The following is an 18,788-nucleotide window of genomic DNA, read 5'->3' as shown; positions in this document are numbered from 1 at the left end:
TTTCCATCCCTCTGACCAATCTAAACTTTAAGGTTCTGCAAAATCCTAGGGAAGAAATGAAACCATTGGCCTTCTTTTCTCAAGGTGGGGATGAGAATGAAGGCATCAATGTAAAATTAGTTATAAAATTAGGCATCTATGGAAAAATATTATTACATTAAATTTATGGTCAATGTTTGATGTTTATAGTTATCTCTCTCAATAATGTTATATCTAAAGTTTAAACTTGTATTTTCTTTTAAAAATATCTTGTATCTTATTATTACATTCATTAATTTATGCAATAAGAATTGATTTACCAAACCTTTTGCTACTAGTGCATAATTTTTTCATCAATTGATAGCCATATAAACTCTTTTGATGGACAGTAAAATTCACTTCAGTGTAAACTTTCAAAAATGGACCTTGATATTAATAATTTTTTTCACCGTCATAAAACATATAACTGAAACCAACATGATCTTTTTCGCTAGTGATTTCTATTGGTGAAATCATCACACCTGTATTCATTTTAAGAATATTATCTTGTATGATTTTTTTTGACAAATCAATACCGCATTTCTCTTGTTTTTAAGTCACTAATATGTTACGCTGTTTAAAAGTAATATAACGTTCATAGAATCCAATAAAAAGTGTCAAAAGTTTAAAGCTGCATTTACCGTCATCAATACCTACATCTATTTTCATATCCACGACATTAATTCAAACAAATACATATGAAATTATTTCTTCTTCTCTTCTAAGGGTAGGAAATTATTTATAAGTTGAAATGAGGTTTTACTTTCTAAAAATAAAAAATAAATACTTCGAATATTTGGGATGTGGACTTTGCAACAAAGTCTAACAAATTGTTGAGTTGGGAATACGATCTTAAGTTGAGATGGTGCTCTCCATGGATGAGGGTTAATCTTTATGAATACATGTGTGCTCGGTATTCAAATTGTAACAAACCCATAAAATTTATGTTTTTAAATAATAAATTTAAAAATTGTTGTAATTTATTTTTTTTTATTTTGTTTACTATCTTAAAAATAAAATCTTCATGACCGAGTTTATTTTTAAATAATAAATATTTTTAAATGGAAATAAATCAGGGTAAAGCTTTAATTTCAAAAAGATTCTCCAATATCCATATAGATTTTATTTGCAAGTTTAGACCAATGTTGAAAGATTGCCACTAGGCTCATCCATCTAACACATTAAACTTTCCGAAAAGCAAGGACTTGGAAAGAAAAATCAGCAAATTTTTTTTAATATTTTTTTAAAAAGTGAAATGTGCTTTTGGATCAATATCAGCTCGACTTAATTCTTTTTTCTAAATTGAGTTTTATTATTTATTATTTAAAATTTATTTTTTTAACAATTTATAATATAAAATAATTAAAATCAAAATAAATCATTATAAAGTAGAATGAATAATTAGAATATATTCAGAAATAGGTTGACCTTAAAATTTTAAATAAATTAATTTTACCAATATCTAATCATCCGTTAATTCTGAATTTTTAAAAAGGCTACCAAAATATGAGAAATAAAAATTACTAGTAGTAAATATACTGATAAATAAAAAAATAAAAAATTATAATCCATAATATTTTTTTATTTATAAAAATAAAAATGTATGTAATAATAATATAATAAAATGGATATAATATTAAAAAAATAAAATGGGAAAAAGAAAAGAACGAAAAAGAGGGGGAGAAGGAGGGGCAAGGTATAAATGGGGTTCCGTTATAAACGAGTGAATTTTGGTTATTATGAAATCTCATATTTCTCTTTTTCTGTTGTAAATAAATCAAAAATCACAAAACAAAACCCTAATTCTATCAATTCAGTTTGGGCCTCGAAATACATCTCTCTTCTTTTATCTCTTCGCATCTAACTCTCTCAACCTTCGATCCTTCAATCTCGATCGTTGGATCCATATTTTTCCTTCCATTCAACCCAGGTATCTCGATTCTTCTTATTTCTCTCTTTGATTTCTTCCCTTCGTTTTTTTTTCATCTTCATTTTTATTTTTTGGATTTCATTATTCCTTTTTAGGATTTCTTTTGTTTGATTGATCATGTCGGTGAATCCTTCTGTATATGTTTAGAGTTTCTACTGAATCTGCATTGTTCTGTTGAAAGAATCGTGAATTTCTTCTATCAGGGGTATTATGATCGTTTATCGATCGAATTGGCTTCTTGAAATCTTGTTCTTGTCTTGAGGAAAAATACTCGGTTGAAATATGACTTCCAGATGTATGCGTTACTATTCAGGGGAATGGAAATCCAAAATCTTCTCTATTCTTTTTTAGCCCCAAATTTGGGCTTTTTAGATTTTTTTTCTTCTTTTTTTGCAAAGATGGAGGCTTGTGTTATAGTCCCTTGTAAATTTGGCTGTGGCGGAATGGATTTCTTCGTGATCGAAATTCAGAAAACACGGGGTGCTAGCCTGCAATCGATCTTATCTTTGAACTCCTTGTTTGGGTGAAATTTAACTTTTCTGTTCTCCCCGTTGAATTTTTTTTTCTTTTTGTCCCCATTTTTGGATTAGAGAATTAGTCATCAGTAGGAAGGCTTTGTGATGTTATCTGATTCATATCTCTGGATTCTGTTATTTGCTTTAAAGAATTGTGAATGCAAGAATCTTGGGAAACTGTGTTTGGAGAGTGTTATATGGGTTAGGATTTAGTTAGTTTTCTCAAAAATAGTCTGGCTATCATTAAATATTTGCGAGGATAAAATTTATTTGCTTCCTTTTTGTATAATATATTAGAAAGTGGAAGAAAAAGAGCCTCCAGAAGCTAGATTTGCCTACCAAAGTTTTTTTCTCCTGTTTCTTGGTTCTTACTATTAATGTTTTTACCTGCATTCATTATGGTTTAAAATTTTTATAACTTTTTTTCTGAATGGAGAGTTGATATGCAAGAGAAGAATATGTCAATTTTTTTCATTCTATTGTAAAATCCAGTTAGATTCTGTCTGGAAAGTTCAAGCATGGTGAGGAAGCTTTATACGGAGAATATTTTCAGTGTTATTGGTAAGCACAAGATGGACAAATATGGAAGCTGTCAACTTCGAAAATTAGACCAATAGAAGTTTTCATTAATTTTTTGTATCATGTATTGGTCTTGATATGCAAGAGTGACGCACTAACTGTAACATTTATGGTGGTGGAATGAACTTGGCTATCAGTTCACTAAATTTTATTTTTTCTGCCAAACAATGAAGTTAAAGTTTCCTATTGAAGACCTAGGATAAAAAATTCCTATATATATATATGGCTGGAACTTTGTGTTATGGTCAGAGGAGTAACTTATTGCATAAGCTCGAGCATTCCCTGAATGCATCTGTAAGAAGAAACCACGTTTTGAAGGGTTTTTGAAAAGTCTTTTCCATTGTTATTTTTCGTTCTTTTAATTGCTTTTTAAATTGATTATAAAATTGTAACTATTTTCATGTTCTGAGAAGGGAATTTGTCTTGAGACTGTCTTGGGAGATTGGTACTCTGTTAATATGGTGTACTTTCATTGATACTCTGTTATGTTCTGTGAAGGGAATTTTGCACATTCAGGAAACATGTTCACTCAGTGTGTAGTTCTCGAGGTTTATTTCGATTTGCTTTCTTGAACTGAATACCAGTTATACACTTGTGGTTCAGGCACGATATTGTAAATTTTGGTCACAGCTGACTAGCATCCTTGAGTCAATTTTTCACTTGGAGCTTTTGGATCTCAGCACATATTTTTTATTGTGAAAAGCATCTGGGTTTGTTTATTTTGTAAAAAATAATTGCGAGAATTAAACTGTTATTTTACTTTTCATTGACCATTTTGGTAACATGCCAGAAAAATGAGATGACCACTGCTCTTACTGTTTGGAGTATTGACTGCTTAACTCTTTCTGTGCATCATTGATTTTGGAAAGTATTGTCTTAAATCTTTCAGGACTATATTTGGTGACAACGATGTCTCCTGCATCCAAGTCGAAGTCCAAAGATAAAAAATCCAGCAAGGACTCTCAGAAGGCTTTTGCAAGGCCTTCTGGACCTGCTAATGCAGCTAGTGGTGTTCCAGCTAGTGCTTACAATCCACTTTTGGGAACATTCCATACCATTGAAACAGCACCATCATCATCTGCTTCACCTCTTCAGAGCAATGGTCGTTTCCGAAACATAGACGACACAGATGAGCATTTGGGAGGCTCACTTGGAGCTGGGGTTGACTTTGATTCAATATCTAATAATGGTAGCTGGTCAGGTGAATCAGAAGAGCACAAAGAGAAAACTTCAAATCTTCCCGTCCGGCCGGAAATAATACCAGGAGCTGACAATGATAAGCGAGAAAAAATTCGTCAAAAGAATGAGAGGAAACATCAGCGTCAGAAGGAGAGGCGAGCTCAGGAGTTGCACGAGCGGTGCAATGGCTATCTTATGTCAAGAAAGCTTGAAGCACTTGCTCAGCAGCTTGTAGCAATGGGATTTTCTCATGATCGGGCTACAATGGCTCTTATTTTCAATGAAGGCAAAGTGGAGGAATCTGTGGCATGGCTTTTGGAAGGAAGTGAAGAAGAAGCAGTTAAGCATAAGGAATCAACTATTGGTGGTGGGAACTTGAAAATTGACATATCAGAAGAGCTTGCACGAATTGCTGACATGGAAATCAGATACAAGTGCACAAAGCAGGAGGTTGAAAGAGCAGTTGTTGCTGCTGAAGGAGATCTTGAGAAAGCAGTAGAATCCTTAAGATCTTCAAAGCAGGACCCACCTGCTCCACCAAAGCCAGAAGAAACTTGTGATCCTGCTGGTACCAACAAGTTATCAGTGGCAGGTAGTCAGAACATATCTGGAAGACCACAACCAAAACCAAACCTTTCTCCTGCAACACAGCAAAGAAGGGATGAGAAGGATTTTAACTATGTAAAATCCACAGTTCCGGTGGGAGTTTCTTCAGAAATAGTGAGCAAAAGTTTCCAGCCATTGAAGAGAATACAGCCGAGGTTGGAATGGGCAAAACCCCAACAAAGTGCAGTGCCAGCTGAGAAAAGGTGGCCAAGTTCTGGATCGAATCCTTCAGTTTCTTATTCCCTGGCATCGCCTTTGCAGGCCTCACCTCCGCTAGCAAAGACAGAAAGTCGTAATGTGGCTGTTGGAAGTGATTATAAGAAACTTCAGCCGTCAATTAGGGAACCAGTTATAATGATGCAGCGGCCTCAATCTGTAAATACAAAGCAGGTTCCAGCTACTAGTATAAGCTCATCTCCTCCTGGAACGACCCCCTTTTTGTATCCAAGCAGTAGTGTTGAAATTACAAAGTCTAATGGCTTTATGCCCCATATTGCAAGTGCTAGAAGCCTTAGTTCCAACAGCTTGAGTTCAAATCCGATGCATCATCAGCTTTACTATCCACAGCAGCAACAGTTCTCAAGCAGCAGTAGTCCAGGAGATTCACCTGGAACTAGCAGAGGAAATGGTCTATGGAGTAGAACAGGTGGATCACCAACACTCGCGGCTGCATCTTCACTTGGACTTTTCACTGGTTCAGGTTCTACCAATTCATCAGAAGCCTCTTCTCCAGTTGACTGGAGCAGTGGTAGCTCAATGGCTCAGTTGGATTATACCAATATTGATTGGAGCTTGGATCGCACATCTCCGAGACCTGGTGGGATATGGCTAGGACCAACATCTCCAATGAAGAGCAGTCACCTTTATTATCCTAATACAAATGGACTGAGTGTTAAACCAGGAATGAGATTGACGCCTAATGTGAGTGGTGTAGCGATTGCGGGTTTACAGGATGGTGGAATGGCTGCAACAGAAGCTTCTTCAACTTCGGTCTCCCATGAGTGGACTTCACCATTTGAAGGGAAAGATCTTTTTAGCTTACCCAGGCAGTATGTTTCTTCTCCCACTCTCTAGGGTGGGTGGGGAAAAGATTTTATGAAATAAAAATGAAAGAATGAAAAAGACAAAATGTGTTTGGATTTGATGTTAGTGTTGGTTCTTGTGATGCTAATGTGTTGATGATTACTGGTGAATATCATTTTAGTTAAAACAAAATAAGAAAAAGAAAGAAAACGTCACGGTGTACTCTCTGTTCTGCACTACTTCAACCACTATCATTGCTTATTTTGCTCATTGGGTGGCAAAATCTACCTTTGATTCTACTCCTTTTGTTGAATGCCTCCAGGGACCCACAAACAATAGTTGAAATAAGTTAATGGTTTTCTTCGTTTAGGTGAAAAAACCCATTCAAATAAAGATACCAAACAATTACCCTAGTGGTATTTAATTTCATCAAATCATTTGAATGCCATGTCCAAAACAACATTGAGTTTTCACTTTGCAGCTTATCGAATCAAATAGGTGTCTTACAACCAAAATAAAAGACTCAAAATAATTTGAAACTGAGCATGTTATTCTTTATAAAATAGTATTCAAATTACACGAAACACCAAATCTAAAGGATTGTCTGTATATTTTCCCTTTACATGCAAAACATCGCGATGATTTTCAGCAAATGCACATAAAAAATTGAAAGACGTGCTGTACAATATTGTACCTCCGAGACATCAAAACCGCAGTGTGTTGTCCACAGCCAGCTGCAGTTACTTGCTGCTTTAGCTGTTTCAGAGATGGCATACTTAAAAGGCAGCAGATTCTGCAAATAATACATAAGAGAGATGTAAGGCAACCCATCTCTCATTCTGCAGTCAGCATACCCCATTTTCACTTCCACTGCGAATAAGCATATTCAAACTCACTTTATACCAAGTAAATTCCGAATTTGGAGTAAGCAGCAAGGATATTTTGGCGTACAAACAGTAATTTGTACTAATATTTAACCAAAAATCATCCTCCTACAAAGTCAGGTCAGTTCATCATCCTAAATATACGTCTCCTACAAAGTCAAAGATGCAGAGCAACCAGAACCACTCTTCGCTATAAGCTACTGCAACCAATAAAACCAGAACATATTCTTTTCACCAGTACCCTAATACATTACCTTGTAATATCAGCTTTGGAACGTGCCTTGGTCTCCTCAAGCTTTATAAGAACCGCTGGAAGGTGAAGGTTCAATGGAATAGGAAGGCATACAATTGAGCAACCTGGGTATGTGTGTTAAAAAATCAACCAAATAATACTATGTCATCAATTGAAATAATAGGAATACAAGGAATGGAAGGCAGATACATGATACATATCCCACAAAAGAAAATACTCTTACATATATAGAAATAAAATCCTTTAACATAAAACCAAATTATTCTCCAATTTTTAGTATAGCAAAAGAATTGATTATGGATATTATTCAATCTTAATTTTAGAAAGGTAAAACCCAAAAACATATAAATACTAAATATACATCCTAGTTTGAAGCGAATAACCACTATTTTAATAACAAACAGTAAACATATTCCTTTTATTAGTATTTTCTTGACAATTGTATTGAATAGAGAGGATAATTAAATTATTACACATGTACAATAAAGTATTAGGGTTAGCAACATATATGTAGGCATAAATGTACAATAATAACACAATTGTATAAATTAAACATACCCATGAATGAACATTATATACCATTTTATAACAAAAATTGCTACCCGAATTTATTAGGATCTCACACGATACTAGCATTAATGTCATATTATAAGATCTACCTTTCAGATCTGCTGCAACATAATGGCTTGCATATTCAGCTTCCATCATGCTGATTTTCCACTCCAAATTAATGCCAATATTTTGGGAAGCGGATGCAGGAACAGGGTGCATTCATGGCGCAAATTTTCCATCTTGGCATCCTTAACTACTGGGATATAAGTTGCTAAGTATGTTGGAGACATTTATCCCTTGTGCATTATAATAGTTCAACAGCCACAAAATGGTAGATTGGTTGATCTCAGTCTCAGTTGAATTAAAGAAAGTCGAGCCTGTGTTTTTACTTTTCAGTTTCTCTGCAAACTCGGTTATGCTGTCAAATAGCATAGAGGCATTGGACGCAGCCCATGTAGCCAAAGCAGCTGCAGCAAAGTCCTGGAAGAAATTATTAGGCAATGACATGATTGTGCCGACAAGGGCTGATGTGGGTGCACAAGAACTGCAGAGAGTTAGAAGGCCTCCAGCTGCTATAGCACTAAGGTTTACATCTATTTTCCCGGAGCAAAAAAATTCTAAAATGATCTTCTCAACCTGAACCTCAGACACTGGAAGCTCGGATCTGATCAAGCCCCAGAGTTTATGCTGCTCCACAGAGTTCCAATTGAGAGAGTTCTTAATTAAATGGAAAACAAGTTTATGATTGTCTCCAAATAAAGAAAACTTCTTCAAGCCAATTTGAAACTGCATTTCTGTAAGATCTACATAATCCAATTTTTCTACGAGCAATCTGATAATGTCTTCCTCACAGATGGATAAATCTGAAAGATAGCAAAAGATGTTGCAGAATAAGTTTTTCATTCTTATTCTTTTCCAACCAGAACAGTCCTTTAAGTCAGAAAATAGGAGCTTTGATAGAGAGGTATCTGATTCTTTCTGTGAGATAACTCTTGAGGATGAAAGGAAATGCCTGTAAGCGGTAAAGGCACTATCAACCAAGTTAGCAATCGCCTTCTCATCCATTTCAGAAACAGAAACAAAGTTTTCAGAGGAATCTCCTTTTCTTTTGTTCAGAAAATTAAAATATCCATCAAAATGATATTCCAACAATGGCATCCTTGACTCCCTCACTTTAGCCACAGCAACTGAATTTTCCAAACAACCTGCTGCATATGCCTCATGTGCTAGTCTTAAAGCATATGACAGTAAACGTGCTCCTACCGGAAAACCATTCCTTGCCCAGAGCAAAAGCATTTCTTGTATTCTTTCATTCTGAGAAAAGATAAAGGTGCGGATAATTACTGCAGTGGCAGAACAAATTTCATCATCGCACTCAACAACACCTGCAAGACTACCAAGCGAAGTAAAGAGTCGGTATCCATTTGACTCAAATTCCTTTGTGATCTTAGATAATAGATCCTCCGAGCAAATCGAATTACTAGTGTTTCTTTGATTACATTGATTCACAATTGAAAAAAGAATTGCCTCCAAAGTTTGTAACCCCCTCGCATATGATTCCTTGATAATATCTCCAATACTTTCAACTAATCTCTCAATAGAATCTACTTCATTGCCACCAGGAACAACCACAACTCTGGTGCTTAATCCATCATCCCCTTCACTTGTAAATTGCTCTTGTGTGGACTGGGTAGAGTTTCCCATACATGACATGTCAGGCAATCTCAAGGATTGAATGGAGTGGCCAGGAAGATCAACTGGAAGCAAATCTCTAGGAACTTTACCTTGATCATTTAACAATAAATTTTGAAGCCTTTCTCTTATAAAAGGAGAAAGTACATCGCAACGGGTCAAAACATCCAATGAGTGTACCACTCCTTTTTGAACAAGTGAGTTAAAAGCTGATGAAACACCCCTGAGAATAATGGTTTTACGGTCCAAATCATAATTATCTACAAGAAGAAGTAAAAATTCAAGAAGGGAGTGAGTGAAGTTAACATATTTAGGCAAGGAGCAGACCATCAATAGCATTGCAGGCTCAATATTCATAATATTATCCACCTTTTCATTGAAAAAAAGCCAGTCAAAAAACAATGCCAACCTCCCATTAGCTTCAATATATTTCTTCTTACAACATGCTAGTAGCCAACCAATAACAGCCCATCTAGGAATAATGTTTGACTGAATAATTTCATTCGAAGGGTGGTGTGCACAACATATGAACCGCACAATATCAACAATAAGACTCTCTCTCTCTGGCCCTAAAAGAAATTTATTCTCAAACCATATCTGATATCGTTTCTGGTTGCCGAGCATCACATGTGTAAGTAAAAACCGCAATTGTGTTTCCATTTCAGGTGTGATTCGCAGTAAAAAGTAACGAGTCGAAGTCCTTATGCAATACAACTGTGAAATATCCAAATACTCAGCAGTTCTAAACTCACTTGGACTCAAAACCAGATCCTTCCATATAGATTTAAACTCATGTACATGAAACAAATCTTGTAATAACCGAACAAGATCCCTTCCTATCTTCAAACAAAGTTGAAACTGATCCCTCAACATTTTGACACAAAACTCAATCTCCATCTGCCTCAACATCTCTAGTTTCAGATTATTCGATACCCTACAATGATCAGCTAATAAACGAAGAAATATATACAGTGCACTGGTCAAAACTACAGGCTTTTCTTGTAACAAACAATCCCATTTACTTAAACAAAGACTCGCTAACTCGAAACATAACCAAAGATTACCATCACTAAAATCACCACCAACAATTTGCCTCATCAAAGACACTAACAAACTATCAATTCCTGTAGCGGAAACATCAATCATTTCTTTAGTAACCCAAATTAATTGTTCCTTTACCGAATCAACAAGCTTCCCATACAATTCATTAACGATTCCAACAAGTAAACTTAAAAACAGCTTATACCCATCAATGACAATAGCATGTAAGTGCTTAATATGAATTTTGGCGAAATGGGGTTCGATTAAAACACCATAGAGAATAGCTTGATTAAGTAGAGTGTATTCTTGGGGATCTGGGATAGTTAACGAAAATGGGGGTCTTAATTTCGATTGAAGAAGGTCAAAAGCTTGGCTTAGAGAGAGTTCTAGCTGATTGTGAGCTTCATAGGATGAGACTCTAATCAGTTGCGAAGCCATTAAGAGTAGTTTTCATTACCTTATGGGGCTGCCACAGGGATACTCTGTTAAATCCCTAAGTGGGCTTTTTGCCGCTGCTTAAAAGCTACACCAGGAAAAGGAAGTTCTGATAGAATATTAAATAAAAAAATACAGGAGAGAGATAGAGGGAAAGAGAGAGACGGTGAGAAAGTAGTGCAAGGGACACGCTTGACAGCTATGAAACAGGTACACTTCCTCCTTGTACCGATGTCCAACACTGACACGTGGCGAATCCGATATCTGAAGCTTCAGCACTGCTACTGGATATGATTCTCAAACTCCAGAAGAAGGGGAAAAAAAGGGAGTCGAAGAAGAACTGAAGTAGCGGCAGCAGAAAAAGGGAAATAGTGCCGGCAAAAAATACGAAAGAACAAGAACGGCTAAAGTAGGGTATCTGGGCTTTGTCCCTCTACCTACAAATGCAAATGCAAGTATAATAATAACAAATAATATTTCAGAAAATTTAACCAAAATCATTTATCAGATTGAAAACTCTAAATTTACGATGACACTGGTCATTAGAATTTATTAAAATTTAAAATTAATATTATTTGAATCTAATTTTTTTATAAAAATACATCAACATTGAATATTCATTGTGTCAATAATTTTTATTATAATTGATTTAGTTATAAATTCCAAATATATACACGGTTCAATTTTTTTAATATTAAATTATTATATACGGTTTTTAATAACCAATATTAAAAAATATAAATATGTGCTTCAAATTTCATGCATTCAATCTATTAATTATTAATAATTAAATTTCATATATAATATATATCAAATATTTTTTTAATAGATAAATGAGAAATATATTAAAGATATTAATGAAACCATACCAATTAATTTATTAATTTAGTTACTAATTATATCTTCTTCTTTTTCATTTTGTAGGAGCCTTATTTTTTATACAACTTTTCTTTACATTATCTTTTGTTTAGTAACTTTAACTTTCATTTTTTTTCTTTTTTAATCTTTAAATGTATTGTAGCTTCTTTTTTAGAGTAAAGCTAAATTCATAATTAGAGTAATATCAAATTATTCAAGTTTATTTTAACTATCAATTTTTTGTCTTAATTTATATCGATTATAATTTAAACTATTATCATTATAAAAATTTAAATATTTATATTATTTTTACTTATGAAATGTTAGAAATTTTCTATCAATTTTTAATATTTTAATTAATATATACAACCAAGAAAAAAAATATAATATTTTGATAAAATTAAATAAAGTTTTAATTATTTTTTATTTTAATGAATGACACAAGCAATATTAACAGATGGATAAAAAATTTAACAGATGGATAAAAAATTTATAGGGGATAGTAAAACTAAAAAGATAAATAATTAAAAAATATTTGTTAAAATTTGAAAACAACTTATGGAATAAAACAAAAAATATATTATCAATGTACCAAATATTCACATTTAACTTAATTGAAATCGATAATAAAAATTGTATAAAAAATATTTATATCAACCAATAAAAATTTGCAATCTTTCAGAAAATAAGACTGAACTTACGGATAATGCTATCAAACTTTAAATAGTTAATTATATATATATTTTTTTTGCCTCTGACTACATCATGAAAAGAGTAACCTCCGTTTCCAATGCAAATTTCGCAGAAGCTTTTATAATTCCAAGTTTTTTTCCCTTTCATTGTTTACATTACATTTAAGTTTCAATTAATTTGCTGGTGAAAATATTCCAACCTTTAGAGTAAAAGTTAGAAAGCATTCATGAAGCCTATAAACAAATTCAACAGCTTTAGGAAAACAAAGATGAGAAAAGCATATGATCCAATTTTTAATAGCTATGAAAAAATGGAGGAAAAAAGAAAAGAGAAAAATAATTAATTTCTAAAAGCAATGTTTATAGTTCCAAAAACATTGTGATTTGTGTAAAATGAAAGTAGTTTTGTTTAAGAGGTTAAGTATTATTATTTCTTGATTAATTCCAAAACCTGATACAAAGGTTTAGTAGTAGAACAAAAAGTTAGCCAAGATTGACATTAAAAGTGAACACTATATCCTTCTCAAAGCTAAAATAAAATGGTTTCAGTGTAAGGGTTTCTGCTTCTAACTCATTCAACCTTCTTGCTGGATTTGTCATCACTACCATCTTCAGACGTAACCGCAGTCTTCAACTCGTCAAACTCCAATAACTGCACATCATGTTAGCTCCTATTAACCATATTGTAATCCAAATACAGACCATAATCATTTCATTGATCACATTCAAAGCTGAATAGTGAAATTTATCATATACCATAACCAAACTATAATCATTATTTAGGATCACAATTAATCCAACATTCTCCAGGTTTTTGTTTGTATCAAGCATAAGGTCCTCCTGTACCTCCATGGGCATTGAGTTCATTTTCTTAATTTTTACCAAGACTTGGACATGATTCCTTTCATAAACATTAAACCCGATTCTCAAACGCAAAATCCTACATGTTGCTAGTCCTTGGAAAACGGGATAATGTAACAAACAGATTTTAACAAGGATCCATTTCTTATATAGAATTTTATGTAAAATGACAATCGCAAAAGAAATTGAATTAAAAATTCCATGCCAAGCAAATAATGCTAGAGAGAATCAAACAAGGGTGGAGAACAAACCGGTTTGACATCTCCATTCCATATACAGTGAGCAGCCAAGAATCCAATAACAGCCGGTACAATATACAAAAGTGCAGGCTGAAAGCACAATATACACAGAAGATTATCCAAATGATAAACCTTTCACCCAATACAGCCGTGCATGCATTAGCAGGACAAGATAAAACAGAGGATCAATGAATAGTTTACCTGTGCAGCTTGAAACCAGTTCATGACAACAATTGTAAGGACCAATCCTACTGTGTATCCCAAAAATGCACTCTTAAAATATTGGCTCCCTTTCCCTCTAGATACATCAAATCTCAATGCTAGGGCTACAAAAATGCCTGCAACGGAGAAATAAACCAATATAAAAATCCAGAATATTGATCATACCATACTCTGTTTCTCATAAAAACGTACATAATACTATGAGAACAAAGTTTTTAACGTTAAAAGGAATAATGATCAATCAAATTGGAATTAAAAGGGAAAATAATTATTTTTAACCAAGTCCTAAGTACGTGGCCAAATCATATTTCACTCAAGAATCAATAGCATGAGAAAAACACCATCAGCCGATAATATCACTGCACAGGAATCTTTGTCATCTGTCCTAACAGCCATGATGATAGAGCTATTGTTTTTTTTTTTTTTAAACTCCACAATCAAACAAAATAAGTCAAATCAGCTTACAGAAGTAAATGAGATCATACTCTAGAAACAGAATGCTGTGTTAAATAGAAATCAAGCATATATGTGAAATTTTTTTAAAGGTAATTTAACAGGCTCTGCCCGAGGTTAAACGATAGTAATCTTTAAAATTTCAATGCATATCAAATGAAATATAGAGTTGTCAAAGACAAACGCGTCACAACGAAATACAATTAGGAAAGGAATCGGTCACTTAGATGTTTCCTGTTTCAAAATTCAAGATCTTAGAATACTTCTTTATTTAGTAAGAATAACTGCATAATAAAACAAGAAACACATAACCGCAGCCCAGGTCATAAAAACAGCATGCATTAGACCTCCCAACTAAAACCAGATTTAAAACATACCAGGAATTACAATGTCACCAAGTCCAAGCATGGAAAATGGTCGTGCAGAGTCTGCTGTTGGGAACAAAAGCTGCAGAAAGGTATTAAAGAAATCAGATCACCGCAGCTAACAAATTTAATAATAAATTGAAAAATGAAGTACATATGTTGAAAAAAAGCTAACCAGGCTAAGTACTTTTAAATAAATAAAAGAACAGACCTTTATAGGAGCATCAAAAGACTTCGCCACACTGACCATCACAGGAGTGAAAAAAACCCAGAAAATATCATATACAAAAAGCCCAGCCTGCACAGCATAAAGAATGAAAAATTTATACCAAACAAAACATAGCTGAACATAAGGAGGCAAGTAAATAAGTAGTCAAATATAGCTTTGCAATTTGGCTAATCAGCAAAAGATAGCATTAAAGTTTGGCTAACCAGAGCAAATTAATAATACACTCAAAACACTCAAAGAAAGAAATTGTCAGCTTTAAATGTGAAATAGAAGCTGCAAGGAACAATTCAAATCTCCATCAGAACAGTTTGCTAAGAAAGGAAAGTGGGTCTACGGATCAAAACCTTAAGAATAAACTATAAAAGAGTAGTTTTTATTCAAAAGTCAAGATCAGCTAAAAAGTGCAAGCTGTTTTTCTTTTCAAATTATCAAGCTAACTTATATTACTAACATGGAATAAATACATCCCATGAATAATCAACTAAAACCGCAAATCCACTTCTTACCAAGAGAATGGCACCAGTCTTAAATGATCCAAGAGAAAGCATTTCAATTCCCTGCAAAAACCAACAATAGAAACCTTCAGACAGAGCCTAGCTAATATGTGTATTCCACTTGACAAAAACAGCCATAAACCACAATAAACGGGAGGAAAAACGCAACAAGGTGGTGAAATATAGACAAATGAGAAATCATAGTGTCTTCATAAAATTATTAGAAGATTAAGAAAAAGAATACTTTCATAATGTTAGAACCGCTTAACTAAAACCCTAGCCACAAATTTGACGGCATCAACAATATACTGATGTAAACTATTTCATAGGCAAAATCTAAAGAGATTTGACAGACCGAAGCAAATGATGAATCGAAATCTGTTAGACAATTTAAAACGCAACGGAAAAGGAACAGATTTTTCCTTTTTGTAATATGCTGATGCTCATACAGACGAACTTTTTGGCTAACAGAAATATGAACCTCCTATTTCAGCGTATGATTTGTGACACAAAATATACCTAAAAATATTGTTTTGTCTGGGTCTCATGGCAAAATCATAGAAAAGGAATTAGATATCAAGCACCAAATTAACTTATTGGCTAATAGTGTAGTCAATAAAATAGGAATTTCAGTCAAACCTGAATGCAGAAAGCAAGACCCAGAATATTATTAGCCAGCCAATGCTTCTGCGAGGCATACCATGCACAGAAAAAGGTTCCAGGGATTGCAGCTATGATCTGAGATCTTGTGAACTCAATCTCAAAAGCTGTTTAAGAATGTTTAAGAAAGGTGTAAGGAAATATATCACTCTGCAGTCTGCATAATGCAATCAAGGTATTATCAACTAGATCAAATAAGAATTTTAAGGAGTCAATCATGGACATAACCAGATATTGATGAACTAAACTTTAAACAGGAAAAATAACACCTTAAACTCAGAAATCTTCCGAAGAAGTTAGCATTCAACATATTCCAGTGAGCAGACCTGCCAACTTTATGCATCAAAAAAATCAGAGTGCTCAAAAACCTGACAATCAGAGAATTAATTCCATTTTGGATCTATGGAAATTCCAAGAGCCAATCCTTGGACAAAATTGAGCCAGAGCTTAAAAAGGCTGGATAACTTAAATGCACCAAGCAATCCTTTCTAATCAAATATCAAAGATGCATGCCTTGATAAAAGATGCCATAGTATGCCATAAGGAGATGTGGTTAAAGCAACAGTTATAACAAAAGTATGAATCAGAAGAAAGGAAGGTTACATACATTTCAAAACTCAAACAAATCCTCTAACAATTAAAATTGAATATATAAACTTCAAAAATTAATAAAAGAAAGGACCTACAGCGGAAGAATGGAAAACGCCAAATGATATGGTCCTCATTCCACTGCTTTGGCAAGAAGTGTTTTAATGCAGGCAATATTGTTGCCCTGAAAACAATGGCAGAAAGAATATATAAGATGATAACACAAACAAATATGACATCAGGTGAATTAATTGTATTAAGGTAAAATTTAGTATCAAATCTGTATGGAAAGAACATACGAAAGAGCAATGATTCCAAGCACAAAGAAATAGCATGTCAAGACAGCATTAACCAAGTCTTTCGATAAGAACTTGAACAGCAAGAAAAGTGATAACAACATTGCACTCCCAACAAATGGAAAACGCATAGCATGCTCCTTAGACATTGTCTCCTGTATGACAGACACATTGTCAGCCAATTTTAATCTACAGAACTTAATGACAGACAAGAAGGCGAAGAGTTAATTTAAATGCTATCATACTCACTGATGGGGGAGTTGGCTTTACAGAACGATAGCAGCCCACATATACTGCAAGGCATGCAGTCAAAATAACATTCAAATTAGGATCTACCTTCACAACAAGTGGTGCCAATGTCAACCCTGCATTTAGCAAATCAAGGATGCTACATTAGAAAGAGTCCAGCGTCTTAAGCACACATGTGGCACCTTAGAGATCTCACATCTAACAGTGACTCATAATAAGAGCATCCTAGTTCCACATATTCTCTAAACAAATCAGCCATATGCCCGGTGCATTCACTGATTGCTGCTTTTGCCTATTAGTTTTTGGTTCATAAAAAGTTGCTGAAAGGAAATGAAAGTGTAAAGAAAAATATCCTATTTGATTAAAAAAAAGCAGATGATAAAATGTAACACAAGTTATAACATGATTGTTTCATTATAAAATCAAACACAACAATTTTGTTAATTACTAATTATTAAAAACAAACAGATTTTGTGTCCAAGGCAGCAATCAAACAGAACATAAGATTTCAATTCTTTTTAAAGTTTTTCTTTTCCTTTTTTCAGAACTTCAAAGATTTGGGTGAAACGAAATGTAATCCCTTTAAATTCTCCACATAAAATACATAACTTTATAAATAAAGCAACGATCATTCATGCCTTAAATAACAAAGCTACCCCGTCCTACCATTACACATTCCCAAATTTCACCCTCAAATCATTCTTTCCTATAAGTTCTCATTTTTTCTTTGCAACTAGAACCAGAAGATACATTAACTAACTAAATCCTCCCAGCTAGTACAAAACAAAATTAAACAACTGAATAAACTGAGCAGATATTATCCTAAAAAGACAAGAATTCTTTCAAATGCAAACCCAAAATGTAAATAATAAACTAAAATTAATCAAGAGTACATCAAAAACAGGCAAACCTGCTAAAGCCAAATTGGCGAGTCTTTCAGTGTTCTTCATCGTCGTCGTTTATTTTTAAATATAACAGCAACGAAGAATCCACCCTCTTTCTACCTACAACAAGAAGGAAAAAACTTATAATAAAATAAATCGAAACAATTTAATCAAGTAACAGGGATTGGAAATCAAAATTCAAATGGATTTCCTAGTAAAATTAGGGATTAGAACCTTTGATCTTATTCTCCTTTCTTTCTCTCTCAAACGGTCGATGGAGTTTTGCAGATCGGAGAAAAAAATATATTTGTCTGAATTCTTTCTCTCAGATGAAATCTTTATAGATTTTTTTTCTTTTTTCTTTTATAAAGATAGTCTTATTATATTTCACTCAAAGCTGGAGTAAATTTGTTGCTAAACTCCATGGTGCTGTCATTTTGAATGTTGTGACAGCCAATAGAAATTGAAGATGTGGCTTGAAATTTTGAAAAACGGGATTTTGCGGGTATTAGATCCACTCGTGGCGCAAGATGATTGGATTTGGTAGTGCATTGGTGCATTGCTGTTACAGTCAATGCTTGTTAATTAACATTGGAGGGTGAAAAAACTGAAATGCACCGCATCAAGTCATAAGGAAGTTGACATTCGAATGAGGTGCCATCACCAATAAGATTTTGCCAAGTCAACTTACAAAATATCTGTCTTTCCACGTTTTACTTTTTGATCTCCAAGGCGAAGCAGGCTAGCGGCAATTTTTTTTTTTTCTTTTCAAAACTTCAAAATGAAAATCACATTAAATCCAATCTGGTGATAGTTTTACTTGTATGTAATTTGATAAAATAAGTTTAATTTTGTGTAATTAATTTTATTAGTTTTTATCTAAATCCAAAATATCACTTTGCTTTACACTAATTCTCATTTCAATTTCACTAACAAATTTAATAATGCGGGTTTTCCTTTAATCATCAATATTTGAAATAAACTGGATAAT

The 18,788-nt window shown here is 33.5% G+C and overlaps 3 protein-coding genes across 4 annotated transcripts; 1 reads left to right on the top strand and 2 right to left on the bottom strand.

The window, feature by feature from the left end:
* The first annotated feature begins 1,739 nt into the window (after nucleotides 1-1,739).
* Nucleotides 1,740-5,969, top strand: LOC107959287 (uncharacterized). 2 transcript variants are annotated; one of them, XM_016895303.2, is made up of 3 exons: nucleotides 1,755-1,948; nucleotides 2,956-3,024; nucleotides 3,932-5,969. In XM_016895303.2, exons 2-3 carry the CDS (start codon nucleotides 2,982-2,984, stop codon nucleotides 5,899-5,901), a joined length of 2,013 nt encoding a protein of 670 aa, XP_016750792.2. In that variant the 5' UTR covers nucleotides 1,755-1,948; nucleotides 2,956-2,981; the 3' UTR covers nucleotides 5,902-5,969. The 2 variants fall into 2 exon arrangements, with proteins under 2 accessions (XP_016750793.2, XP_016750792.2); XM_016895304.2 differs by lacking the exon at nucleotides 2,956-3,024 and having other exon boundaries at nucleotides 1,740-1,948.
* A 410-nt stretch (nucleotides 5,970-6,379) lies between these two features.
* On the bottom strand, nucleotides 6,380-11,152 carry LOC107959286 (integrator complex subunit 3). Its single transcript, XM_016895300.2, has 3 exons — nucleotides 7,647-11,152; nucleotides 6,989-7,091; nucleotides 6,380-6,643 (listed from the first exon to the last, which is right to left on the bottom strand). Exon 1 carries the CDS (start codon nucleotides 10,708-10,710, stop codon nucleotides 7,789-7,791), a length of 2,922 nt encoding a protein of 973 aa, XP_016750789.2. The 5' UTR covers nucleotides 10,711-11,152; the 3' UTR covers nucleotides 6,380-6,643; nucleotides 6,989-7,091; nucleotides 7,647-7,788.
* A 1,508-nt stretch (nucleotides 11,153-12,660) lies between these two features.
* LOC121229269 (signal peptide peptidase) lies at nucleotides 12,661-18,206 on the bottom strand. Its single transcript, XM_041113067.1, has 12 exons — nucleotides 18,032-18,206; nucleotides 17,824-17,917; nucleotides 16,914-17,029; nucleotides 16,668-16,819; nucleotides 16,467-16,552; nucleotides 15,760-15,887; nucleotides 15,133-15,183; nucleotides 14,609-14,695; nucleotides 14,410-14,479; nucleotides 13,559-13,695; nucleotides 13,370-13,447; nucleotides 12,661-12,909 (listed from the first exon to the last, which is right to left on the bottom strand). Exons 2-12 carry the CDS (start codon nucleotides 17,861-17,863, stop codon nucleotides 12,829-12,831), a joined length of 1,026 nt encoding a protein of 341 aa, XP_040969001.1. The 5' UTR covers nucleotides 17,864-17,917; nucleotides 18,032-18,206; the 3' UTR covers nucleotides 12,661-12,828.
* Nucleotides 18,207-18,788: the final 582 nt, after the last annotated feature.

The sequence above is a fragment of the Gossypium hirsutum genome, chromosome A05 (genome assembly GCF_007990345.1).
Source record: "Gossypium hirsutum isolate 1008001.06 chromosome A05, Gossypium_hirsutum_v2.1, whole genome shotgun sequence".
In the NCBI taxonomy this organism is placed as follows: domain Eukaryota; kingdom Viridiplantae; phylum Streptophyta; class Magnoliopsida; order Malvales; family Malvaceae; genus Gossypium; species Gossypium hirsutum.
This window is presented reverse-complemented; position numbering and strand designations above follow the sequence as displayed.

Coding starts and splice junctions, on each gene's coding strand:
- LOC107959287 (XM_016895303.2), top strand. CDS start 2,982: ATGGTGAGGAAGCTTTATACGGAGAATATTTTCAGTGTTATTG. Junction 3,025..3,931: donor GAATATTTTCAGTGTTATTG/GTAAGCACAAGA, acceptor TAAATCTTTCAG/GACTATATTTGGTGACAACG.
- LOC107959286 (XM_016895300.2), bottom strand. CDS start 10,710: ATGGCTTCGCAACTGATTAGAGTCTCATCCTATGAAGCTCACAATCAG.
- LOC121229269 (XM_041113067.1), bottom strand. CDS start 17,863: ATGAAGAACACTGAAAGACTCGCCAATTTGGCTTTAGCAG. Junction 16,553..16,667: donor CTTGGAATCATTGCTCTTTC/GTATGTTCTTTC, acceptor CATTGTTTTCAG/GGCAACAATATTGCCTGCAT. Junction 13,448..13,558: donor ACTGGTTTCAAGCTGCACAG/GTAAACTATTCA, acceptor TTGTGCTTTCAG/CCTGCACTTTTGTATATTGT.